This window comes from Scyliorhinus torazame, chromosome 1 (assembly GCF_047496885.1).
Source record: "Scyliorhinus torazame isolate Kashiwa2021f chromosome 1, sScyTor2.1, whole genome shotgun sequence".
NCBI classification, from domain to species: Eukaryota; Metazoa; Chordata; class Chondrichthyes; order Carcharhiniformes; family Scyliorhinidae; genus Scyliorhinus; species Scyliorhinus torazame.
Genome location: NC_092707.1, coordinates 138910284 through 138937632, shown reverse-complemented (window position 1 = coordinate 138937632; position 27349 = coordinate 138910284). Strand labels below are relative to the sequence as shown.

Below are 27349 nucleotides of genomic sequence, written 5' to 3'. Positions count from 1 at the left end.
TTCTAAATCTACATCTTTGGCCCATTGTTTCTGCATCGGCTCTCTGAATGAGCATTTCACTTAGTGCCATCCCCCAGTTTCTGCATCGGCTCGCTGAATGAGCATTTCACTTAGTGCCATCCCCCCCCCCCTTCTCCCTGTAACCCTGCATATTCTTCTTTTTCAGATAACAGTCCCTTTATGAATTCTTCGGCTGATCCAGCCATAGTTAAATTCATCATGCATTTTGGGTTATTTAATTCATGGTTGGCTCAGGGAGGTTGTGTGGAAGCTCAGCTCTCTCGTCTTCCTGGGCGACCTTTGCTTTATAGCATGGGATCACAGAGCGTCTCAACGACACTCTGATTCTGACAATCACTCCTGCAAGCTAACCAGGGTCTGCATCGAATCCCCAGGCACCCCATGTTCAACGTGAAGCCCATTCTGGTTCCTGGCGTTTGGCTGCAGATCATGTTGCTCAAAGCTATCTGTTACGTGTCCCATGCTCTGCAAATCGCCCACTTTGTGCTGTTCAACGCTGGGACCAAATTATAATGTACATACACATAACTGCGCCGCTCCAATAGGACTGCATTTGGTTGGCAATGCTGCTACTCCGAGCTGCTGAATGGGGACAAGGGGTTGAAGTACCTGCCTGCTGATAGTCCCACGTAGCCTGCTGGATGCTACTCCTCTTCTAATGACTTTATTTTGCATTTGGCTTCTCTGTATAATGTTTCAGTCAAAACTGAGAGAATAGCTAATCCTGGCATGTTTTTTTTTTGCCGAGCAAAGTTAAACCACTGAGGAGGGAGGCCTCTTGCCCCTTAATTTTGATTTCGACATGCTATTTAATTTTGCAAAGACGGGTTCACTGGATCAGTGAGGAGTGTGGAGAATGTTAATAGCAAAACGCTCTGTTAACCAACAGCAGCAGCCCAGCCTCCACTCCCTGGTTAGGGAGATGCGAGAGGTTTACACTGTGCATTAGACAAGAAGCGACGCTGGAGGAGCAACGTTTTTTTTCAGGAGGAAAATACACCTTTTACCTGACAGCTAGCAACACGGTAAGCCTTCACATTTAAGAAACCAAACTTCCGTGCTGGAGAAACCCGAGACAAGGTTAAAACAGAAATAGAAGAGGCATGGAAAAGAAAATCAGACTGGCAAGTATATCTTCCACTAGCATCGAGCAATCCTTTCGATATATATTACATATCACTTGCATCCTTTTATTCGCAATATTCATTAACTGTTCCTTTAACGGGTTCGTCTTTAAATATTTACTTGCTGGCTAATAATGAATTGTTTTCATGTTTAATTCCGTTGCCCCCCCCCCCCCCCCAGGTTGTAACTTTAATTCCATGCTGCACCTTGTGGCGCCCCCGTGCATGTTGCGATTTACAGTCTGTCCACTACTTGTTAGTATCAGTTTCTGCCCATTTGAAACAGTTTCAATTTGTGAAGAATGTTTCTTGTTTAAACACCGTTCCGCTGTGTTCCATTCAGAGACTTCCTTTTCTTTTAACTTCGCGCCTGTCAAAAGTCCCCTTTTGGTCGAAACTAGTTCTTTCGTTATTTACAGAGATGGGTACCCTTATTTTCCACGAACTGAGTTTAAAGTTACTGTTGAATGGAATCTGTTAAAAATTGTCCAAAACCGTCACTGCCTTAAAGCCCACATCAGGATATAAGGAAAATCCCAAGAGTTCAATCGTTTTTTCTAATTTCTTTACCAGTTGGGTGTTTCTCCAGCAGTAGGTCCTGTTGTTAGTCCGCCACCTCTCGATCACTTGGCGATTTCCCCCCCTTCCCCCCCCCTCCCCCCCCCTTCCCCCCCCCTCCCCCCCCCCTTCCCCCCCCCTCCCCCCCCCTTCCCCCCCCTCCCCCCCCCTTCCCCCCCCCTCCCCCCCCCTTCCCCCCCCCTCCCCCCCCCCTTCCCCCCCCTCCCCCCCCCCTCCCTTCCCCCCCCCCCCTTCCCCCCCCCTCCCCCTCCCCTCCCCCTCCCCTCCCCCCCCCCCTTTCCCCCCCCTTCCCCCCCCCCTTCTCTCTCCACACCGCCCAGAGGACCCGCGTGATGTGGTCCCCTTGAGATAGTCTCGCCATGAGAATAGTTAATTATTCTAAATTACCTTCTCCCGTTTTTACTGTTACCCCACTTGCTTCACCCCTGCCAGGCGAACAGACTTGATAACTCAGAATTTCAGCTGTAGCGACCCCAGAATTTGTTCCTAATCACTTTGAAACAAGTTTTTTTTTAAACAAAAGAAAGGTATGCTTTTTTAATCAATTCTTGGGGTGTTGAAATCACCCTCAAGAGCAAACATCTACTGGCCACTCCTGGTTTCTCCCGGTCCACAATTTAATGCAACTGATTGGCTTGTTAAGCTGCTTCAGAAGGCAGCTAAGAATTGGATTGAACAGGAGTCGGCCGGAGATAAACCTGACAGGTTATGGCTGGCAGATTTCCTTCCCCAAAGGATATTAGTGAATCACTTGATTTTTATATTAGTTTCCTGGTCACTTTTCCAGAAGCCCTTTATTTCATTTCCAGAGTTTCTTTTCCTCCCAGCCTTATTCAACATTTCAAACTGCCCTGGTGTGATGTTACTGACCTTTTCTGGAGATGCTAACACCAGGGCCTTGGATTTAATTATCCTGTATTGTGGACCTTTTATAGTCTCTGATCCTTGGGTGGCACGGTTGCACAGTGGTTAGCACTGCTGCTTCACAATGTTAGGGACCAGGGTTCAATTACGGCCTTGGGCGACTATCCGTGTGGAGTTTGTACATTCCCCCTGTGCCTGCGTGGGTTTCTTCCGGGTACTCTTGTTTCCTACAGTCCAAAAATGTGCAGGTTAGGGAGCGGTGGGGGGGATGGGTGGAGAACTGGGCCAGTGTGAGGTACTTTTCCGGAGGGTTGGTGCAGACGTGATGGGCTGAATGGCCTCCTGCACTGTACAGATTCTATGATTCTTTAGATGGGTGACCAGGACATTTCTGCTATTGTGTGTTAGTTGTTTCAGTACTTTTCACTGGAGATGCACATACACTATTGGAATGTAAACGATGTCAGTAATAACCGTTATACCAAATCCCCTCCTAATTCCTGATATTTCCATGCTTACATTAACCCATAGAGGGCTATAGTGGGTAATCTGGTTTTACACTTCAGAAGTAATGCAGGATTGGGGATGATTCTTTATTTAAGACAAACGGGCATTATTTTCCACTTCTACTTCCTCGTGTTCTTTGGTATCGTGCATTTTGCTTTTCCTGTGGTAAGGTGCCGTTAAGTGAACACAATTAGATCATTACCATGTTTCCCTTTTTAAAAAAAATACAACCCTGCAATGCTGCTCTGCAGTAAGAAACGCCATGCAATGCTATTTACTTCCAGATGTGCCTTGCCTACTTGGGGGGCGGGGGGGGGGGTATAAGTTGCAGAGCTGGAGGGAAATTAAGCTCTTTCAAATGGGCAGTACAGGCAGCATAGGGCTGAATGGCCTCCACCTGTGCCTTGCGATTCTGCGACACCAATGAGTCGCTGGTGTTTAGAAACAGCTGCCCCTTGTCTCGCATTCCTCATTTTGTGCTTGTTTAAAACAAAAACAAAAAAATCTGCGATCTTGGTGCCAAGAGAGAATACAAATGAACAGCAGAATGCCTACAAAGGGTGAAAAGGAAAATGCAACATGAGAGAGATAACAGGGCACACAGTCAGGAAAATTATACCTCACAGTGAAATTGCAGTACTTTTCCTGCCAGTCATGGCTCAGTTGGTCACACTCTCACCTCTTGGTTATGGATTCAAGTCCGTCTCCAGAGAATTGAGTACAGAATCCAGGATGAACCTTCGGTGCAGGAGTGAGGGACTGTGAGCACTCCTTCAGATTAGGCATTAACTGAGGTCCCAATCCTTTCTGGTATCTCCGGCCAATATTAATCCCTCAAACAACATCACTTAAACAATTTATTTGGTCATTATCTCATTGTTCTTTATGAGAGCTTTCAATGCACAAGTTATCACCGTGTTTCCAAAATTATACCAGTGACTATGCTTTGGGGAAGAAGAGGCTGTAAAGCACTTTGTGACATGCTCCATTTGTGAGAGGCTGCAAATAAATGTAGGTTCCTTCTTTTTGATCAATAGTAATTCTGATGCAATTTCTCTTTGTCAAACATTGTAAATATCCCCAAATCTTTTTGCAACACAGGCCACCCCTTATTATATTTGGTACATTTCAGCCATTCAAACTTTGTTTGACTTCATTACAGATTTTTTAATAATACACTTTGCTAAATTGAATTGTATAACATCCTAAAATACTACTTCTTAGCTCTATCAGGCTTATAATATTATACATTGGATTTCTTCTTTTTATGCTTATAGGTATGAATGTGAAGATGGATCAACAATGGGTCTAAGTAGGAGTAACAACAGTCGTTCTTTAGTTTGACGTCAGAGTGCTGCAGGGATACTGGGCTGGAAACAAACAATGCTCCTCACTTGGATCTGCACAGTAGATCTCATTGACGATGGACCACAATAACTCTTCCACTCTTGTTTCTCTTCAAGGTATGATAACTAACTCCTCTGAAAATTCCACTGCGATGCTCATCACCTGGGATGAAAACAGTCAGTTAGGGCTGAGGATTTCACTGTCTGTTGTTCTGGGCATTATCACCTTGGCGACCATCCTTTCCAATTCATTTGTGTTTGTCACCATTTGCCTCACTAGGAAGCTCCACACACCCGCCAACTATCTCATTGGGTCTCTGGCCGTCACAGACCTCCTAGTAGCTATTCTGGTGATGCCCATCAGCATTGTCTATACTGTCATCAAGACCTGGACTTTGGGGCAGATCATGTGTGACATCTGGTTGTCGTCTGACATTGCATTTTGTACTGCATCCATATTGCACTTGTGCGTAATTGCTCTGGACAGATACTGGGCCATCACAGACGCCTTGGAGTACACTAAACGTCGCACACCTGGTAGAGCAGGCCTGATGATAGCTGTGGTATGGGTCATCTCAATTTGCATCTCTATACCCCCACTATTCTGGAGGCAATCAAAAGCTCTTGATGAACTCCAGGAGTGCGTAGTCAACACTGACCAGATATTCTACACTATCTACTCCACGTTTGGAGCCTTTTACATTCCCAGTGTGCTGCTCATTATACTCTACGGCAGAATTTATGTAGCAGCTAGATCGAGGATACAGAAACCACCTTCAGCTTTTGGCAAGCGCTTTACTACTGTGCAACTAATTAGCGGGTCCACTGGGTCATCTCTGTGTTCTGTCGGCTTTAACAGCCAAGAGACCCTCCCTCATTCTGGTGAATCCCCGGTCTACCTGAACCATATCAAAGTCAAAGTTTCAGACAGCATCCTGGAGAGAAAAAGGATCTGCGCAGCCAGGGAGCGGAAGGCCACCAAAACCTTAGGGATCATCCTTGGTGCTTTCATTTTCTGCTGGCTCCCTTTCTTTGTAGTGGCCTTGGTAATGGGTATCTGCAAAGAGGCTTGTTGGTTTCATCCTGTCCTCTCTGACCTCTTCACATGGCTTGGTTATTTAAATTCACTCATCAATCCTGTTATATATACGGCTTTTAATGAGGACTTCAAACAGGCCTTCCAGAAACTCATGCGTTTCAAACGATGTTGACTGTAAGCCAATTCTATGGTAACTGTGCATTTTTCCTGTAATTATCACATAGGTGTGAGAGAGAGAGGAGAGAGAGAGACCAATCTACTGAATGTTGTTTTTAGGGGCATTACTTTGTGTCTGCATTTATCTTGTACATTGTACGTTTTAGTACTTTGATTTTATTTTTCACACAGTTCTGTATGAGGGGATATTCCACTCAGAAATACTTGATGCATCTGTCAGTTAAACCGAAGGGGCAAGGTTAAGTTAAGCATTTTTGCATAAGTGTGAATAAGGCAACAAGCTAATTAAGAATTGCGAATAAATGCTGACATTCAAAAATTGCACTACAGGAACCTTTAGAATTTTATTATATTTAAATACAAATTTTCATTTTATCACTTGTCACTCAATTCAGATATTAAATTTGCTGTCTGTGGAACAGTGCTTTGCAACTTATTCGGAGTAAAATATCTTCACCAAGCTAAGTTATATAACAACATACCGGCATGTATACTTGCATTGAAAATGTGGAAGTATATGATACTGAAAGATAGAACACAGAACACACTACAAACATATCACCTCCAAAGTTACGACAGGTATAAAATTATTCCGACCTTCACATTGTCTCATGTCCTTGCGATGTTGGATATATTTCTGTAATCATGGATGGCTGGGCAGTTTTCTGATGAGACGGTTAAGCTATGTCTTTTCAGCTTGTAATAAGATATTTTCAGAAACAGAAATTTACTCAATAGGTGGCAGAGATCACCTTCATTATTAATCCCTTGTCTGCTTTCAGGAGTGGTTGTTTATTTATGTTAAATATAATCCACAACTGCGCCAATATCATGAGCTTAATAATAGATTTTTTAAAATAAAGTCTTCTGCAGTTATGTGAAACTGCAGAACTGATGCAGGTCACGATGAAGAGCGAGGTGCAGCCAGCATGACTGTCGTTATACTTTGGGCTACCCTTCATTGCACGTTGTAGTCTAGGAGAAAGCTCAACATACGTGGGAGAGATTTTAACCCAATCCATTCAGGAGAAACTGGAAGGGCTGTTAAAACTGGCTGGGTGACTTGCATACTATGAGAAATGTTAAGGTGTTAAGGGCGTTTCTCTTAACTATGTAGACTGATGACCGATGACACATTTGTAACTGGAGGCCTGAGCAGGGAAGTTGTTTAGGGTTAGCTGAAAGCACTGTGAAGTGGAACTGGAATAGATGAGACCAGGAGCAGCAGGGAAGTTCCTCTTGGCTACAACAGGGAAACTTCAACCTCCCCTTCCAGGGGTTTCCCCTTCCCTCAGGAAGACTCCTGAAAACTGTCCATTACTTAGCTTGTCACCAACTTTTTCTCTTTAGCATCAACGGTGCTGATTGGTGACACCTCCCCTTTGCCTTCCAAAGTTTCACCCCTGTCCATTTACCAGCGGCATGTAGGTGCTGGTCGGGAGCTGAAAATTGCCCAGACCATATTATGTCAAGGTCAGAGGAATCTAGTCCTCACCTCCAATCCTTCCTTGTCTGTCCCATTAACGCTCCTGAAATCAAAGCTTACATGGAAGTTGGCCTGCAGGGATGAGTGAAAGTACTGTAAACCATCAAGAGATTTGGCGACATCTGTGGAGGCAGAAACAAAGTGAATGTTTCTGATTGGCGGCCTTTTTGTTTAACATCAGCAGAGAGTAGCCAAGAGTGTGCACTCTCGATTGACATTAAAAATCCTGAGGGCCACATTTATCAAGCGCCCTGGAGATTCAGCAAACTGCCCGCTCACTGCCCGCTCACTTTCCATAACCAGCTTCACATCAGACTAGAATGGTACTCCATCAAGCAGCAGAGGACCGGGAGCAAGGAAGGTCCCGCATCTCCTGTCTTTAGGTAAGACCTGACTCCAGAATTTAGTTTTTTCAAAAATTAATTGAATAGATGAGATGTATTTACGGGGATAAAAGAGTCTGCGAATGGGATTAGAAGTGGTAGAGTGGAGGAGGTTTTTTGTGGAGCATAAGGAGCCGCATGGAGCAGGAGGGCCAAATGGCCTATCTCCTACTGTAAATTCTATGTATTTATGAGTCCACTTTAATACCGGTTGCACACCTGAAATTGCTTCACATTATCCGGACACAGACAGGAGCACTGAAGCTTTAGGTATGCAAAGAATGTCACGGTTTAATTTGAATCAGTATTTCTGAGAAAGGTTATTGCAAATTATCTGGCATATCATTCCGAATGACATACTCAGTAATTCTAACATTGCTGCCCTGTTTACAAACTCCCCTTCCTATTTTGAGATTAGCATTCCATACCAATTGAGCAGAAGATCCGATAAGTAAAAGGACAGTTCATCGGGTCATAGGGCGGCACGGTGGCACAGTGGTTAGCACTTCTGCCTCACAGCACCAGGGACCTGGGTTCATTTCCAGCCTTGGGTGACTGTCTGTGTGGAGTTTGCATGTTCTCCCCGTGTCTGCATGTGTTTCCTACGGGTGCTCCGGTTCCCTCCAATAGTCCAAAGATGTGCAGGTTAGATGGATTGGCCATGCTAAATTACCCCTTAGTGTCCAAAGATCTGCAGGTTAAATGGGGTTACAGGGCTACAGGGGTACGGCGGGGGGAGTGGGCCTAGGTCAGGTGCTCTCTCAGAGGGTCGATGCAGACTTGATGGGCCGAATGGCCTCCTTCTGCACTGTAGGAATTCCTATCATTCCGCATGCAACTCTTTGAGCATTCGTTTTGCAAAATGCATGCTACATTTTTTCTTATTGTGATCGCCAAAAATGCTGAATTGATTGAGTGCCTGCAGGTGAGGAGTACCAAACAGAACAGAACTGAGAGAGGCAATTTGTAGTTGCATTTAGAATGCGTTACATGTCACAAATCCACTGTAACTAACATGTTTCATGGAAGGAATTACCATCTTATAAAACTGTAGCAATATTCACCTCAGAAAAATATAAAAGCCTATTCGCTTGATAGCCTGTACTGCTTAATCCACAAAATTGGTTGCAGTACGCACACATCTTGCTCAACCAAGTATTTCTTTAACAATTATATATAATAGTTGCATTTTGCCTTGAAGACTATCTTGTAAATAATAATGTCATGGTTATCAAAGATATTTCCTTATATCGCAGAACTGATTTGCCAAAAATCAAAGTTTTATCTATTCAAATTGTGAAGTCAGTGAGTGCCCTTTATGACTTTGGCAACTTTCAAATAGACAGCAACAGTGAATCTTTACAGGATCAGGAAAAGTATACTAATTACACTGGAACTGGACTGTTCTTCAGGAAGCTACTGCTCAAAGAATTTATATTGATCAAAGCCAGGTTAACATCAAAATTCAGAAATGTACATCAAAATGTATTGGCAGAGTTTAGTCAATGATTGCACTCCAAAGGAAGTGGTTTAATTGACACACTTAATTGGACGTTGACCAGGCAGGTTAGGAGTGCGTGGGTACAAATCACTGAATGGCCTTACTTTTGCAGAAATCAGTAGGCATAAGGGAAATTAGCCAGGTTTGCCACTCCAGAAGGTTAACCTGAAACGATGCCTGTGCTGTATGCAGAGTAGCAACCGGATTGGGCTGGCATTTAATTCCTCCCGAACTGCCAGTGACCTTCCTATTCTCAGCTGAGTGACACCTTGGACAAGGCATCAGAGGGTGAATATATCAAGTTGCACAGGGCAGTAGGAGAGAAAAGGTTGACAAAAGTTGCCAAAACAAAGCCTTTTTTCGTTTTTGCTTTTTCCTTTTTATCCTCTTACTATCCTGAAGACTTCGGCTTTAGCTATAGAACAGTGACAGGACCCAGAGAATCGTGGATGCCAATGGATAACAGAATACAAGATCATTTGTACTCGGCAGTCAGACATTTGAGAGTTTGTGTTTATTGTTGAGAAAGGTAATACCTAGAGTTTGTAAAAGCAAAGATTGTAATCCCCATTTTCAAATGATGTGCTATAAAATATGTATCCCGAAGCAGGACAGAACAAATGAAACGACTGTATAAAACATATTGAGTAAGCCTCGATTCTTGTAGTATATTAATTCACTCGCTCATATCCCAGTCTGTATGGAGTTATCTGATCTCGCCAGGGGCAGCGGTTGGGGTTCTACAATTGGCCTCAGTACCCCTGTGCTGTGAGGTGGGAAAATATGAGCTCCTGATCACTACCTGCCAATGCCTTGCTGGAAGCTGCACAAGGCCACTGATGTTCAGGGAGGACAGTATCGGCTTTGACTGAGATTCCCCTCTGCGGTGAAATGATCTGCCCACCCTGTGAGGACTGGGTGGGCATCTACTGCTCCCCATGGAACTGTGTCCCAGAAAGATCCGGGCTTTCAGAAGAGGAAGGCAGCAAATTGAAGAATTAGTCTAAGTTTGCAAGGTATTTCAATCTGACAGCAAGAATGTAATTAAAGTTCACAGAAAGGAAACAGAAGACCCAAAGAAATCAGACTACGAATTGAATCTGCACAGCAGCCAGTATTAGCAACTGCTTGTTTAACAAGTCTGATATAATTCTGTATAGAATATTTTCTCTGTTAATGAAACAAGCATTGACTAAATACAATCATGGCTTTGGACTTAACAGTGTTGTACTCAGAAAGTTTTGCTGCAATGTTAAAGTTGTTCACTTTGGAACTTTCCTCTGTGTGTATGAGTGACAGTCACTGATAAACTGCAGGGAATAAAAACCTGATCATATGAAAATGTCTCTTAATCAATGCCGCCATCTCTTCAGTTAGTAAAGTCCTTCACCTTGCAGACATGCTCAGTGCACTCACTGACTTGGATTTCACCAATCTTCCTGAGGCAGGTTGGGAGTTGCCAGTATAATGATGAGCGAAGGCAGAGGATGAAATTTCTGTCACTTTCTCACCGCTATGTCATGCTCAGAGCAGCGGGCAAGATGAAATAAGGCCCTCCTGCCCAGAGACCAATTGTGCTGCTGATATAGCATGCCAGAGCCTATTCCTTTCGCCACTGGCATTTTACAGGTAACGGGTACTGTGTGGGGGAGGCAGCGTGGTGAAGGCTAGCAACCACCCTGTGGGCTCAGAGACCGATATCACCCATCCTAAATGGGTTGGCAATGGCTGCTTTCAATAACGTCCCCCCCACCCCCACCCTCAGCAACCATCAACCTCCCAACCCCACCCCACACACCCTGCTCACCAAGATGTGCATGACTTGCTCTCATGTATACCAACCCCACTTGGTGTGAGGGCAATGTCCATCGCTGCAATTCACAGCTGGGTGTAATCCCACCCCCACCCCCCTCAGATTGGCTGGCAACTCCTGAAGATGCCTTTCATCCTTTAAAGGGACAGGATCCCAGCTTGTGGTTAATTAGTTGCATGATGAACCTTAAAGACAGATTGCGTGCCCGGACAGCTGAGGCAGAATTGGCCCCAGCGTTCCAGGCCGTCGTCAGGGCCACTACCACTGCTGCAGCTCAGTGTCTAATGGTAAAATAAATCATTTTTTAAATTAAAAAGTGTCAGTATGTACATATATATATATTATAAAATAACTAATCAGAGAAAGATTTTGAAAGCAACAATCTAATTTCAGGGCCAAGTGCAGGAATGTCATTAGAAAAAGCTGTAATGCTCCTAGTAATCTGACAAACACTCTGGGTGGAATCTTACCAAGAAATGGCCAAATGTCAGTCCTGGAGGGCAGCAGGGTGGCGCAGTGGTTAGCACTGCTGCCTAATGGTGCCGAGGTCCCAGGTTCCATCCCGGCTCTGGGTCACTGTCCGTGTGGAGTTTGCACATTCTCCCCGTGTTTGCGTGGGTTTCGCCCCCACAACCCAAAGATGTGCAGGGTAGGTGGATTGGCCACGCTAAATTGCCCCTTGATTGGAAAAAATGAATTGGGTACTCTAAATTTATTTTTTTTAAGTGTTAGTCCTGGCATCAACAGGATTTCTCATGGAATCCTGAGCCTCTTAGAATCCATTCTCGCCAGAGTGACTGTGCTACTCCCAGTCACTTTTTTTCTAAGAGCCGGGAGCTAATTTCAAATAGATCGGGGCATCACCTTTAAAGGGTGCTCTGACCAGCACTGCAGCTTCACGGCACCTCGGTCACATCTCGTAGGTCTAGAGGGTCTCCTCCTAGCAGCCATTGCTGGCAGATTCTCCCCCCCTCCCCTCAATTGCCGTTCTCCACTCCCCCACCACACATATATGCACTGCTCCCCTTTCATGGGGCTCCCACTAGGGTCCTGCCAACCTGGCAGTGCCAGCCTGTGGCAGGGGCATTGCCCAGGCATGTCCTTCTAAACCCCTGGAACGATACGTAACTTTGTGCCCCAGGAGGGATCCTCTCCACTGCCTCAAGCCTGAGTAAATTTGGTGTAAATGATGCCGGTGAGATGTCGCATCAGCATCGGGTCAAGATTCCATTAGGGGTGGGTGAAGCTTAGAGTGAGTGCTCACTAATGACATGGTAACGTATTAAAATGAGATTCCTGGCTCGCGCTGCGTGATTCGCACTACTCCACTTTTCAACACCCAACCACGACTGAGAGAATCATGTTTTCCGCTTCTCTCCGGATTTTGAGCCAACGCCAATTTTCTCACGGACGGAGAGAGAGGGCTCGAAATCGACCTCCCAGACTCTTAAAGAAGTCCATTCAGTCTCCAACGTAAGACTGCTTGTGGCCTGCTGGAACAGGTTAAAGAATCTATGACATGTCATTGATGACAAAGTAGTAACTGCTATTCAGAACTCATTAACTACTGTCTCTTAACCACTTTTAGTTCAAACGAGTTGCTTTTCGAGTGGGCTGCCCGGAAATTGAATTTTATTTCCATTTACTTTAGTGTTTCATCATTGAAATTTGGAAATAAATTTCACAGCAAAGCAAGAACACCTCAGACTCAGAGCCAAGACCCAGTTCATGCTTCTGCTACTTCCTAGTTTTGATATTATCAAAAGGTAGCAACACATGAACGGTGCCCAGTCTGTTAATAATGAATAACACATGGAATGTACAGCAATGGAACGGACCATTGTCAAACCAGTGTTCATGCTCCACATACAAGACCATAAGAATGTACAAATTAAGAGCAGGAGTAAGCCACTTGCCCCTTCGAACCTGCTGCATCGTGCAATCAGGTCATGGCCGGTCTTCTACCTGAAATTCATCTTCCTGAATTATCCTCATATCCCTTGACTCCCTTAGAGATGGATAGATTTTTCGACACTTCCTTGAACATACAGTTCTCAATGACTGGGCATCACAAACCAGCTACCTCCCACTTGACTTCATCCAGGCCTATCAGCATGGCCTTCCAAAGTGAAGTTGAAGCGAGTTTTCACCATTCTCGAAACTCACCTCACTCTCTAGCGAGTGATTTATAATTTATACAAGAATTCCAAAAACTAGACAGCTGACTGCCAATTTCAAGCACCAACCAAATAACCAACAGCGATAGAAAAATCTGGTGCGGCATGGTAGCACTGTTGCTTCACACCGCCAGGGTCCCAGGTTCGATTCCCAGCTTGGGTCACTGTCTGTGCGTTCTCCCCATGTCTGCATGGGTTTCCTCCGGGTGCTCCGGTTTTCTCCCACAAGCCCAGAAAAACGTGCTTGTTAGGTGAATTGGGCATTCTGAATTCTCCCTCCGTGTACCCGAACAGGCGCCGGAGTGTGGCGACTGGGGCCTTTTCACAGTGACTTCATTGCAATGTTAACGTAAGCCTACTTGTGACAATAATAAAGATTATTATTATAGATTATATCCTTATTATCCTAGAAATAACCAACTCGATTGTTATTGTTTTAGTGTGAGACATTATGAAGAAAATCATGCTGAGTTCCAAGATAAACCAAGATAAATTTGACCCTTACTGGAAATCTTAGTAATTTAAATGGACTTGTTCTCGAAAGTGGGCTTGGCTGAAAGGAAAATCTATCATGTTGTATGGAGTAAGTAACATTCTCTTCTGACTTCGCAAACTCAAACACAGGAAATTACTCAGACAAACCATTAATTTTGTATGAATTGATGTCCAGATACTCTGTACAGGCACAGTGAATTATAAGTGAAAATAGCTGATCATAGAATAATACAACACATCAAGCTCCTGACAACTGATTCTTTAGTTGAAAAGATCTCTTACGAGAGTGGAGCACGAGGCTGGGTGTGGAGCAGTTAGGTGGAGAACTGAAGGAAGAGATTGAGAAAGTGTTAAAATTAAAAGCCTATTGGATTTTGTTCAGTGTTAAAGGAACAGATGCCAGGTGGAAGGAAAAGTAATTGGGAAATAATAAATAAAAATCGGATTAAAAACAAAGCTAAGATTCAAAGTATAAAATGAAAGGTTGCTTTAAGAGTTCTTGGGGGTTCTGGTTGTTCCATGGCTAGCATAGACCAGATGATATCCAATTATCCAATTAACCTGGGTTCTAATGAATCCAGTTAAAATGGGATGAGTCTTAAAGACAACGTCATGTGGTAGAGAACCTTTCTCAAGGAGAGTAGTTTCACTGGCAGCTCTAACTCACCCAAGATCTCACTGGCAGCTTGCTTCAGTAAACATTTGAAATCTAGTGAGAGCGGTAAAAGTATAATGGTTAAATGGGAAGGACAGTTCCCCCCAGATCACACGATGACCAGGTAAACAAGGGATGTGCTCAAAATCCAGGGATCAAGCCAGGAGCAAAATGTTTTTAAAATCAGTAGGAGATGCGCAGTATCTATAGGAACATTGAATGTTCAAACTCTCCATCAAACTGGAGCCCTGGTTAATCATGAAATAAAGGGATACCACTGGGTAATAGTAGATTTACATGAGAAAAGCTGAATTGCAAATGGTGTGGCCGGTTTTACGGCTGCGTTGCTCCCGGCAGAAATCCCGCTATGTTTGCAACGTTCCTGGGCCCTCTGTGAATAGCATATTCAAATCTTCACTTAAATATTCAGGGTGCAATCTTCCAGCCTCGTTATGCTCATGCTGAAGCGGAACGAGGCCGGTGAATAGCAGGAGAGGCCAAAAACAAGATCCGCTCCAGGCGCCAAACAGTTTGTGATGTAACCAGTCCACTCCCATAGGCGAAATCAGGATCTCGCCATAGCGTGGTGAGAAACCAATTATCACTTAAGCCCCATTTCTATACAATTAACGAGAGCCACCTGTTATCCAATGGTCTCTCGTCATTCAGCGGCCTCTCCAGCAAGTTCTCACGCTGGCACCGATTAGTACTCCTTTTTAAAACGTGAATGTGGTGGAAGGGATGTGGAGCCGAGGAGGTGAGTAGTCATCCTTGCTCGCAGGCAAAGAGCCCGGAGGCGCTGGGCTTCCTGCCCCTTTGCTCTACAGGGGATGGGGGACCCTCGGCTGGGGGTGGGGGCACCCTCCATAGGACCACCATGGGAGGGTGGGGGGGCACTGGGGGGAAAACGGGGGGGGGGGGGGGCAATCTGTCGCTGCACCGCCATGCCAATCCCTGGATCGTGTGTACCTGTTCTTGGGCAACCATCGTTCCTGCCCATCTGCCCCACCGACCACTCAAAACCTCCACCAACTACCGAGGTCTCCGACTATGCGGCTGAAGGCTATTGCTAATAGGAAATTGGCAATCGTAGTTAAGTGAGCACGTCATACAAACCAGTGAATTCATGTGTGTGAGCGGACAATATAGCATGTGGGAGTCATTGCCTAGCATCCCAATCACCTTGATGCCTAGATAGTGCGCCAGAACACTGCGGGAGGCAACACCACAGACGCAGCAGCCAACATCCAAACACCCAGGGGATGGGACACAGCTCAGGGGACATGTCCACAGCCAGAGGGTGAATGAGTGCCACGGGTAGGGGACCAGCACCTGGTCCAGTTGATGCTGGGAGTGGGTGTCTGGGGTACAGGGTCTGGGGCCTGGTGAGAGTGGCCTGCTGCAGCCTGGTGTGCGTGGGCAGATCATTTCGGTAGGGGCAAGGGGATCAGTGGGGGATTGGAGGATCCCGAGATGGGTGCCACTGCTGTTTGTCAGTCTAACACCCTCTCCAACTTCTTTACAGATATTGAACGCTATGGCAGGCTGTTGGACACAGAGGATGCCCTAGTGGTGCTGGTGCTATGCGATGCGACCAGACGCCGAAGAACATGGGATCAGCAGCATCTGCACATGCTTGAGGCAGCGGACCCTGTGCCGTACCTCGCCTCACACCCTGAGGACCAGGCCGCCATCAGAGGGGGAGTCCCGTGATGGCCCAGGGTGTACAGGTGCCGCTGGACCTTTGAATCAATGACAGACAGCGCGTACCGCAGGAGGCTCCGCCTCAACAAGGAGACCATGCGGGCCCTGTGCCTATCCTCACAGACTTGGCACCACGTGGAGGAGGAGGACACCTCCTGATGGCCATGAAGGTCACTGCAGCACTGACCATTTGCACCTCGGGATTATTCCAGGGCTCGAGCGGGGACCTGAGTGTTATCTTGTAGGCCACAGCCCACAGGTTCATTCAGCAGGTCACGAATGCTCTGTATGCCCGGGTGGAAAACTACATCACGTTTGGCATGGACCAAGCCCAGCAAGAGGCCTGGGTAGTAGGCTTCTCTGCCATCGGCAGGATGCCCCAGGTCCAAGGAGTCATAGATGCCACGCATGTTACCCTGCGCTCACCGGACCATCTGGGGGTGCCCTATATCAGACAAAAGGTGTTCCACTCCCTCAACATTCAACTCGTCTGCGACCACTAGAGGAAGATAATGCTCGTTTGTGCCCGCTTCCCGGGGAGTGTGCACGACAGCTAAATCCTGGGGCAGTCGGTCATCTCTGCCCTCTTCGAGGAGCACCCCAGGATGGGTGGCAGGCTTTTGGGGGAATAAGGAGCATCTGCTGAGGCCCTGGCTAATGATGCCAGTCCAGAGGCCGGAGACCGAAACGGAGACCGGTACAACGAGGGCCATGTGGCCACCCGGGCTGTGATTGAGCGGTGCATCAGACTCCTCAAGGTGCGGTTCCAATGCCTTGATCACTCTGGAGGTGCCCTCCAGTACACTGCCCGGAGGATCGCCCGCTTTATCGTGGTCTGCTGTGCCCTCCAAACCTCGCACAACAGTGGGGCGAGGAGCTGGAGGTTGGTGACTTGGAACATGTAATAATAATCTTTATTGTCACTAGTAGGTTTACATTAACACTGCAATGAAGTTACTGTGAAAAGCCCCTAGTCGCCACATTCCTGCGCCTGTTCGGGTACACAGAGGGAGAATTTAGAATGTCCAATCCACCTAACAGCACATCTTTAGGGACTGGTGGGAGGAAAACGGAGCACCCGGAGGAAACCCACGCAGGCACAGGGCGAACGTGCAGACTCCGCACAGACAGTGACCCAAGCCGAAAATCGAACCTGGGACCCTGGCGCTGTGAAGGAACAGTGCTAACCACTGTGCTACCGTGCCGCCCCAATGTGTCCCCCTCTGAGGAGTTGGATGAGAAAGAGGGTGAGGACGAGGAAAAGGGGGATGGGGAACGAGAATTATGAGGAGGCGCCCGACTAGCAAGGGCTGGAGGATGAGACTGGGGAGGAACATAAGGCCCAGCCAGAGGCTGCAGGACATGCAGCAGAGATGAGGGTCCAGCAAGCCCGAAGGGCCAGGGAGGCCTTCATAATGGCCTGATACCCCCAGGACGTGGCCTGGTCCATCGTCGAATTCTTACCCACCCGCCACCCCCATTTCCCACCCTCCCAGGGTATGTGTCACATACTCCAGGGTGCAGGGACTGTGTCGGCACTTCAGCGGGTCACTGTCGAGGGCAGGGGGGTGATGATAACCCGCAGAGAGCTGGGTGCTGGTGCTCCTCAATCTATATCATAGTCTGACCCCTGCCTTTCTGCTGAGTGCTCGTTCACGCCCATCAGCTGCACGAGGTGATGCATTGCGGAAGAAAGTGACAGAGGCTTCCTGTTGGTTGTGCACATGGATGTCTATTGTTCAATACAGGTCCCTGCTCTCCCGATGGTGCAGTCCACTCCAATCCCCCATACCCGCGCCCACCTCCCCCAACCCCCCTCCCCCCCTCCACATCTATCCTGTCACCTTTTCCCCGGTGCCCTCAGTGATCCTCGATGTGCTTGGCCCTTCTAGCTCTACTGCTACGTCTAGGCGTGTCCCCAGGATGCACATCTGAGGTGGAGGCAGCCAGCTGCTTACCTCTCCCCGTAGCCTTCAATGCCCCCGGCGGCTGTCCTGTGGGGCCGGAGGGCCGTGACGCACTTGTCGACAGCACATGCAAAGCCATGCCGCCCTGTCACATGTGCTGACCCCGAGATGCGGCCATATCAGAGGGATGGAACACGGGAGACCTGGTGACCACCGTCGCCGCCCCATGGGATGGGTCTGGTCCCTCCTCCCGGTCGGTGCCAATAGGGTTCTGGGGGGGTTGCTGGGCGGGGGGGGGGGGGCAGCTGGTTCGAGCCCTGGCTGCCCCTCCATCATGTGGCGGTTCCCAGATGCTTGCACCAGCGTGTCGACACCCTCGGCAACGCTCCTCAGTGACTGGGAGACATGCCCGCCTGCGACTGAGAAACGCTCCGTAGCACATTGGCCATTCCCATCTGAGAGTGGAACATGTCCTGCAGAACCTCATCAAGGTCGGTCTGGTACCCGGTGACATCCCCCAGTGAGGCAGCCACTACTGAGACCCTCGGCCATGACCGTCACCAACTGCGCAACGCCTTAGACACCTTCACTCTTGGTGCCTACGTCATGCACCTGACTCTTCACTGAGGTCGGCACTCATTGCCAGCGCCATCTCCTGCGCCTGTAGCCTCTTTTGGCTGTGGATCTGCTGGTGTGACGCAGACATCTCCGTTTGAACATCCCGGCCGCTCACTATCGTCTCCATCAGTTTCGGGTACCACTTTACCACAGGCTCAGCATCAGGCTGGGACCCAGCTTGGTCCAGGGATCCAGCAGCCCTCCGAATGCTGTCTCGCCTGGGGGTTCCTGCCCCCACCTGATGTGCATCGGCAGTAGTGTGGTGCTCACCAGATTGTGATCTGAAGCCTGTCTACCAACATTTCCCACCGAGGTGTGTGCGCTGGTTGGAGGGTGGGGATGACAGCTGTGCCGTGACTATAATAGTTACATCCTCAGAGCTCTCTCCGAGGTGTTCTCCTCGGAGTCCGGAGGGGGGAATGCCCAGGATGGTCCGGCGCCGTCGGCCACGGGACCTGCGGGAGAATGGACATGTGGTCAGTGAGAGGGATGGGTCGGTCAGTAAGGCAATCACTACTCATGTTTGACAGGTCCTCTGGACACCACTCTGGAACAATTTCTAAGTGTGTTAGTGAGCGGGGAATTGCCGCGTGCTTCCCGGCGCTCGGCCCAGTGAGGCCGGCAATGCTATTGAACGTTAATTGGTCCACGTAACAAGGCCTCACAGGCTTCTCGCCTCAAATAACGGCTCACCAGCTGATTCGCTGGGACCGTGCTCACCAGCCCCCCTGGTAACAATGTCGAGCAGCACTTAAGCTGCACATACTCGACTTCCATTTGCGGCCATGCCTGAATAGGTCGCACGTTCGGCAGCTCCTGCCGGTAACAGACTTTAGGGCCCTCTAGAGGGGCCCCAACGGCACTTGTTCGACGACTTCCAGTGTGGGAAGGTGACAGCTGGATGCGAATAACAGAGGGGTTGCAATATTGTTGGGGAAGCGGGTGTCGTGTGAGGCCAAGAATATTGTAATGGATAATGGAGGTCGATACGTGATGGTGAGCGGTAGGTTGCAGGGGGTGTGGGTGGTACTGGTAAACGTATACGCCCCGAATTGGTATGATGCCGGATTTATGAAGCGCATGCTGGGTCGGATTCCGGACCTGGAGGGGATGGTGGAGGTCATGCTGATCCTAAGGGAATTTGGGGACTTCTCGGGCTATAAACTCAACGTAGGGAAAAGTGAGCTCTTTGTGGTGCATCCAGGGGACCAGGGAAGGGGATAGACGACCTACCATTGAAGAGGGCGGAAAGGAGCTTTTGGTACTTGGGGATCCAGGTGGATGGGAGCTGGGGGGCCCTGCACAAGCTCAATTTTACGCGGTTGGTGGAGCAGATGGAGGAGGATTTCAAAAGATGGGATGTGCTGCCACTCTCGCTAGCGGGCAGGGTACAGTCCGTTAAAATGATGGTCCTCCCGAGGTTTCTCTTTGTGTTCCAGTGCCTTCCCATTATGATTCCCAAGGCCTTTTTCAAACGGGTAGGTAGGAGTATCATGGGTTTCGTGTGGGCAAATAAGACCCCGAGGGTAAAGAGGGTGTTTCTGGAGCGTAGCAGGGACAGGGAGGGCTGGCGCTGCCGAATCTGTGCGGCTACTATTGGGCAGCCAACGTGGCGATGATCCGTAAGTGGGTAATAGAGGGAGAGGGGGTGGCATGGAAGAGGTTGGAGATGGCGTCCTGCAGGGGCACGAGCCTGAGGGCGCTGGTGACGGCACCGCTGCCGCTCTCGCCGACAAGGTACACCACAGGTCCGGTGGTGGCGGCAAAGTTGAAGATCTGGGGGCAGTGGAGACGGCATAGAGGCGAGATGGGATCCTTGGTTTGGTCCCCGATTCGGGAGAACTATCGGTTCGTCCCGGGAGGGATGGATGGGGGGTTTCGGAGCTGGCATCGGGCAGGGATAAGAAGAATGGGGGACCTGTTTGTAGATGGGACGTTTGCGAGCCTAGGGGCGCTGGAGGAGAAGTTTGGGTTACCTCCGGGAAATGCTTTCAGGTATATGCAAGTGAGGGCGTTTGTGAGGCGGCAGGTGAGGGAATTCCCGCTGCTCCCGGCACAGAGGATTCAGGACAGGGTGATTTTGGGTGTATGGGTCGGAGAAGGCAAGGTTTCGGCGATCTATCAAGAGATGAAAGAAGAGGAGGAGGTTTCGGTAGAGGAGCTAAAGGACAAGTGGGAGGAGGAGCTTGGAGAGGAGATTGATGAGGGTCTGTGGGCTGATGCCCTGAGTAGGGTTAACTCCTCTTCCTCTTGCGCCAGGCTCAGCTTAATACAATTTAAGGTTATTCGCAGAGCGCATATGACAGGGGCGAGGTTGAGTAGGTTCTTTGGGATGGAGGACAGGTGTGGGAGGTGCTCGGGAAGCCCGGCGAATCACGTCCACATGTTCTGGTCGTGCCCGGCACTGGATGGGCTCTGGAGGGGTTTCACGAGGACTATGTCCAAGGTGGTGAAAGTCCAGGTCAAGCCGAGTTGGGGGTTGGCACTATTTGGGGTAACGGACGAGCCGGGAGTGCAGGAGGTGAAAGAGGCCGGTATCCTGGCCTTTGCGTCCCTGGTAGCCCGGCGGAGGATCTTGCTATTATGGAAAGACGCAAAGCCCCCCAGTGTGGGAGCCTGGATAAATGTCATGGCAGGGTTCATTAAGCTGCAGAGGATAAAGTTTGCCTTGAGAGGGTCTGTGCAGGGGTTCTTCAGGCGGTGGCAACCGTTCCTAGACTATCTCGCGGAGCGTTAGGAGGAGGTCAGCAGCAGCAGCAACCCGGGGATGGGGGGTTGGGGGGGGGGGGGGGGGGGGGGAGGGTGTCTCTGTCAGGGAGGTATTTGGGCGGGTGGGGCGGGGGTTTCCCCAAAGGTACTTTTGAATGTCATATGGGGGGGTTAATATATGCGGGAGAAACCCAATGTATAATAAGTTTATTATTTTTGATTGTGGTGTTTGTGTTCTTTCTTCTTTTTGTTATGGGGGGGGGGTTTGTTTGTTAAAAATATTTTGTTGGAAAAATTTGAATAAACATATTTTAAAAAGAAAAAAAAAAAGCTGCACTTACTCAGCCAACCCCAGCCAGCTCGCAACAATGGTGCTGAGGAGACCGGCCCCAAGATTCGGGGACGCTGACTTACGGAGGCTCTTGGACGCAGTGGAGGCCAGGAGGGATGTCCTGTTCCCTCGGGGGGTCTAGGAGGGTTAGGAACAAGGCAGGCAGTGCTGCCTGGGACGAGGTGGCTGCAGCTGTCAGCTCGGGCAGGAGGACTGGCCTCTAGTGCCGAAAGAAGGTCAATGACCTACACCGGGCAGCACGAGTGAGTGGACATCAATGTCCCCCCCCCCAGCCCCCAAGGGAGCATCGGGGCGGGGGGTGGAGGCGCCTTCCCTCCACCCCTGCCCCTTTTCAACCCTCCTCCCACTCACCGCTTCAACCCTCCCTCCACCCCAACCCTCCCTTCACAGCGCCCCCCCCCCCCCCCCCCCCCCCCCCCAACTGTGAGCCACGCGTGTGGCTAACGATACCATCTGTGTCTCTCCAGGAAACGCTCTCCCATAATCGTCAGGAGAGGGCCCAAGTTGGCGGTGGGGTGCCGGATTTGAGAATCCTCACCTTCTTCGAGGAACGGGCCCTGAAAGTGACCGGGGTGGCCAAGGACAGGGCGGTCACCATCGCGGAAGCTGGCAGAAGGCGCAGAGGTGAGAGACCAAACCCCACTCGCTACAGCACTTGAAAATGTTTCCGGTGAATCGCGCCCTCAGGATTTGTTTCAAGCTGGTTTCTCCCGGCTCCTGCAATTTGCCCACATACCGGCGCAGCATGAAGCCAAAGCGAATCATTGCTGGTCTCCACAAATGGAGATCAGACGTGATGACCATGCCGGGGTCTCAGAGGCCATTGTAGCCCCTGGGTGGTCGGAGACACGGCATACCAGATTGGCACTGCCAGGCTGGCACTGCCAGGATGCCAGGGGGCAATGTCAAGGGGTGGGGCATGATGGGGGTGGGACCTGATGTGGGCAAAAGCCGGAGGGCTGGAGCTGAGGGGGCGGGACATGGATGGGGATGAGGGCGGAACATGAGGGCAGGGCATATGGCGCGTCCATAGTGGTGTGTCATTCACCTGGTGGGTGGGGGGCTGCTGGTACTGCTGATTGGGAGTTCCTGGTGCCGGCGATTGGAGGGTGGTCTAATTCCGGTAAGAACATGGGGGGCTTGATGCCGGCAAGAAGGGAGGGCCAGATGCTGGCAATGAGGGGGGGCCTATTGCCAACGATCAGGTGGGGGCCTGATGCCGGCAATTGGGAAGGCCTGATGCAAGTGAGATGTAGGGCGGGGGGGGTGGCTTCTGCAGCATTATTCTGTGATCAGGGCGTCCTTTAAAAATGGCACTCCGATCTCTGAGGAATCAGACCTGCCTGCGTGTTTAGGTCCCACCCCCGCTCAATGTTGGTGCAAATTTTGCTGCCCTCTGAAAAAATGACTAAGTGCAGGAAGATCGCAATGGGAATTGCACCAGGCCAGCTGTCGTGATTCGCACTGATCTTTGTGTCTGAAATGACAGTCATTTTTAGGGAAAATTCCACCCGGTGAGTTTCATTATGCATAAGTATTGACAGCAGCTACAAGTCTCGCATTGGTCTCTCAACCCCATATCCATGTGTTTGCTTACTGATAGATTCAGGGCAAAGGTTGTATCAAATACAGTTGTGCATGTACATGTACAGAAAACAGCCCCATCTGATGAAGAGTTAGATAACTTCTATAAAAACCTCCAAACATGAAAGCGCACAGCTCCAAGGCAACAGATGCTCCTGGTAATGGGAAACTGCAATGTGTAAGTGGGAGAAATATACAAACTGTTGTAGGGAGCTGTAGAATAGTGCTCTTCACCAGCTGTGCAGCACTTTAGGACATCTTAAGGGCATGGAAGGCACCAAATAAATACAAGTCTTTCTTCAGTCCCTTTGATATGTGTGCGCTTTTCTGACAAGCATCTCAAAATGAATGGTCAGCTACCTATTGTCAAGCAGCTTGCATTTCAATTACAGTAGAATTCAATAAAATTTGACAGATGGTACAATAAAAACAAAGTGCTTCAACTGTGTTCAGTTATTACTAGAATTTTCCACACACTAGCAGATGTCTACATGTAGTTTTTAAGTCTGTAAAATCTAAATATTTTTCAACTAAGTTAGTGAGGGTTTAGCTTTTAACTATATATGAACCACTAAATCAGTTTTCGTCAATGCATATTTGATTATCTATCACTTTTATTCGTTCATGGGACGTGGGAGTCACAGGCTGTGCCAGTATTTATTGCCCATCCCTAATTGTCCTTGAGGGAACAGTTAAGAGTGTACCACATTGCTCAGGGTCTGAAGTCACATGTAGACCAGACCAGGGCAGGATGACAGATTTCCTTCCTTAAAGGACATTAGTGAACCAGATGGGTTTTTACGATAATGGACAATGGTTTCATGGCCATCATTAGACTTTTAATTCCAGACTTCTATTGAATTCATATTTCACCATCTGCAGTGGCGGGATTTGTACCTGTGTCCCCAGAGCATTACTCTCGGGCTCTGGTTTACTAGTCCAGTGACAATACCATTAGCTCACCACCTCCCTGCTTGCACACCTTAGTGTAAAAGTCATATACATTTGCTGTATAAGATGTATTGAAAAGAGGAATGACACTGAATTACACAGCCCTACAGCACTTCCTGTCCAAACTGATCGCTGACGGCTGTTGCAAAAACAAACACAGTGTAAATACTCGGAATCGGAAACAGAACCTGAAAATACTGGAAAACCTCCTGCAAGTCAAGGGACATCAGGCACCACGCAGGCACCGGACGGATCGCAAGTCAACTGATTCGCTCCATCCGGCGCGATGTGGTTCTTGCCCTCACCAGGCGAGATCCAGATCTGCATATTTAAATGAGCCTTATGGTTTCACCTGGTGCCCAGGACTCAACGGCCATGCTTGCGAGAACTTGCCAGGGCGCCATTTAGTACTGGTCCAAACAAACGTGGACCAGGCATAACGGCACCTCGGAGAGTCTCGCAGGCCATTAGAGACCCCCAGGTGATCGGGGACAGAGCTGTGTGGGACCATGACACACCCCTGGCACGTGGACACTATGGCACCTCCAGCGTGAACCCTGCCAGGTTGTCTGGGAGGCAGCGCCAGGATGCCATAACATTGCCATGGCATCAGGCTGGCAGTGTCAGTGTGCGCAACTGCCTGGTTGGCACTGTTAGGGGCTGGGCCCCAGGGGGCCTTGCCACTTGATGGGAGGGTGAGGGGGGGGGGGTCCTGGAGCCTTGACAAGGTTGGGGCTGGTGGGGGGGGGGGGGGGGGGGGCGATAAAGCGGGGGATGAAGGGTGGGGGTGGGGGGGGGGGGGGAGAGTGAGCCTGCCATTCAAAATGGCACCCTGATCTGCGAACAGCCATTCAACCAAATTGTGGCATCGGCAGAGAGAAACTCCCCGAGGCCAAAGCAAATGGCAAAGTGCCGTTGAATACCGGGGTGTTACTCGGCGTTGCAACCCGCTGAAAGCACCCAAAAGCGGACTTTAACATTTGTCCTCAACATCTCTGGAAAGAAAAGGCACGACAAAGTCAGCAATGGTTTTGATAGTGTCAATAAGCAAAAATTGAGGGACGTCACGGCGGCGCAGTGGTTAGCACTGCTGCCTCATGGCGGCGAGGTCCCTGGTTCGATCCCGGCTCTGGGTCACTGTCCGTGTGGAGTTTACACATTTTCCCTGTGTTTGCGTGGGCTTCGCCCCCACAACCCAAAGATGTGCAGGGTAGGTGGATTGGCCACACTAAATTGCCCCTTAATTGGAAAAAAAAAAATTTTAAATAAGGAAAAATTGTATCCACCACCAGAAGGATCAGTAACCAGAGGACAGAAATTTAAGGTAATTGGCAAAAGAACCAGAGACAAGATTTTTTAAATATAAACAAAGTGAGTTGTCATGATTGGGAAAGGAAATTTGGTGGAAGCAGAGTCAGTAGTAACTTTAAAAAAGGAATTGGATGAATACTTGAAGAAGAGTAGTACAGAGGCCTATGGGTGTTTGATGCCATTCGGTAGAATCATAGACTTTACAGCGCAGAAGGAGGCTATTTTGTCATGTGAGAGTACCTTTAAGAAATGGGGGTTTATAAAATAGCTGTAGTGGATGAACCTTTAAGAAATGGGTGTTTATCAGTGATAACAGAGTGTGGGTGGAGCTGGGCTCTCTGTCTGCTTTTACTTTCACTTTGGGCTGTCTGCTACAGGGTGTGTTTAGTTTCATTTTAGATTTGGAGAAGCTGCATCTTGCATCAAGATGTGTATGAATCTCTGCAAGCTTCTGAATGTCCATTTGGTGATTTCAAAATGGACTCTGTTCTCAGTAGTGAAGTTAAACCTTAAAATTCATAAATAAAGAGTGTTTTAATTTGAAAGCCCTGTAGATTTCTGTGGCATCACACTTGCAGAGTAGGGCCATGTGCTCCCCATAACCACAACCTGTGGGTCAGGTGAACTCCATGCTATACTTTGAGGATCTCTGAACCCTGGGCCATAACAATTCGGCCCATCGGGTCTACATCGGCCCCTGAAAGAGCACCCTACCTATACCCAAGCCCACACTTCCACCCTATCCCCGTAACCCAGCAACCGGCCTAACGTTTGGACATTATGGGATAGTTTAACGTGACCAATCCACCTAGCCTGTTGTGCAGACTATGCACAGACAGTGACCCAAGCCGGGAATCGAACTGGGTCCCTGCCACTGTGAAGCAACATTGCTAACCACTGTGCTACTGGTCTGAATGAAGTTTTTGGGGTCTTAAGTAGGTTAACTGTATGTGTTTATTAACTACAGGAACTTTGTACATATATACAATAAAAGGTTCGACTTAGAAACTATCTCTATGCTTGCTTGTGCACAGGTCTCTGTCCAACACTGGGCTGATCCTGAAGTGCAGGTCATGCATGTTTTGCATCACCATGTGGGTGGTAATATAATCAGTCCCACAAGAACCCACATATTACAATGAAACACATCTTCCCCTCACACCCCCCGTCAGCATTCCACGGGGACCAGTCCCTCTGTGACATCCTGGTCCACTCATCCAGCACTCCCAACTTCACATCTCCTTCCCTCAGCACCTGCTCATGTATCTCCTCCCTCCTCACCGTTCAAGGCCCCGAATATTCCTTTCAGGTTAAGCAGCATTTCATTTGTACTTCCTTCAATTAGTTTTTTGTATTTACTGCTCCCAATGGGATCTCCTATAAGAACATAAGAACATAAGAACTAGGAGCAGGAGTAGGCCATCTGGTCCCTCGAGCCTGCTCCACCATTCAATTAGATCATGGTTGATCTTTTGTGGACTCAGCTCCACTTTCCGGCCCGAACACCATAACCCTTAATCCCTTTATTCTTCAAAAAACGATCTATCTTTATCTTAAAAACATTTAATGAAGGAGCCTCTACTGCTTCACTGGGCAAGGAATTCCATAGATTCACAACCCTTTGGGTGAAGAAGTTCCTCCTAAACTCAGTCCTAAATCTACTTCCCCTTATTTTGAGGCTATGCCCCCTAGTTCTGCTTTCACCCACCAGTGGAAACAACCAGCCCGCATCTATCCATCTATCTATTCCCTTCATAATTTTATATGTCTCTATAAGATTCCCCCCTCATCCTTCTAAATTCCAACGAGTACAGTCCCAGTCTACTCAACCTCTCCTCGTAATCCAACCCCTTCAGCTCTGGGATTAACCTAGTGAATCTCCTCTGCACACCCTCCAGTGCCAGTACATCCTTTCTCAAGTAAGGAGACCAAAACTGAACACAATACTCCAGGTGTCGCCTCACTAACACCTTATACAATTGCAGCATAACCTCCCTAGTCTTAAACTCCATCCCTCTAGCAATGAAGGACAACATTCCATTTGCC

The 27349-nt window shown here is 48.6% G+C and overlaps 1 protein-coding gene across 2 annotated transcripts; it reads left to right on the top strand.

Moving 5' to 3' along the window:
- The first annotated feature begins 311 nt into the window (after positions 1-311).
- Positions 312-10369, top strand: htr1d (5-hydroxytryptamine (serotonin) receptor 1D, G protein-coupled). 2 transcript variants are annotated; one of them, XM_072500912.1, is made up of 2 exons: positions 312-1046; positions 4373-10369. In XM_072500912.1, exon 2 carries the CDS (start codon positions 4519-4521, stop codon positions 5650-5652), a length of 1134 nt encoding a protein of 377 aa, XP_072357013.1. In that variant the 5' UTR covers positions 312-1046; positions 4373-4518; the 3' UTR covers positions 5653-10369. The 2 variants fall into 2 exon arrangements, with proteins under 2 accessions (XP_072357013.1, XP_072357012.1); XM_072500911.1 differs by having other exon boundaries at positions 312-1145.
- The last annotated feature ends 16980 nt before the right edge of the window (positions 10370-27349 follow it).

Coding starts and splice junctions, on each gene's coding strand:
- htr1d (XM_072500912.1), top strand. CDS start 4,519: ATGGACCACAATAACTCTTCCACTCTTGTTTCTCTTCAAGGTATGATA.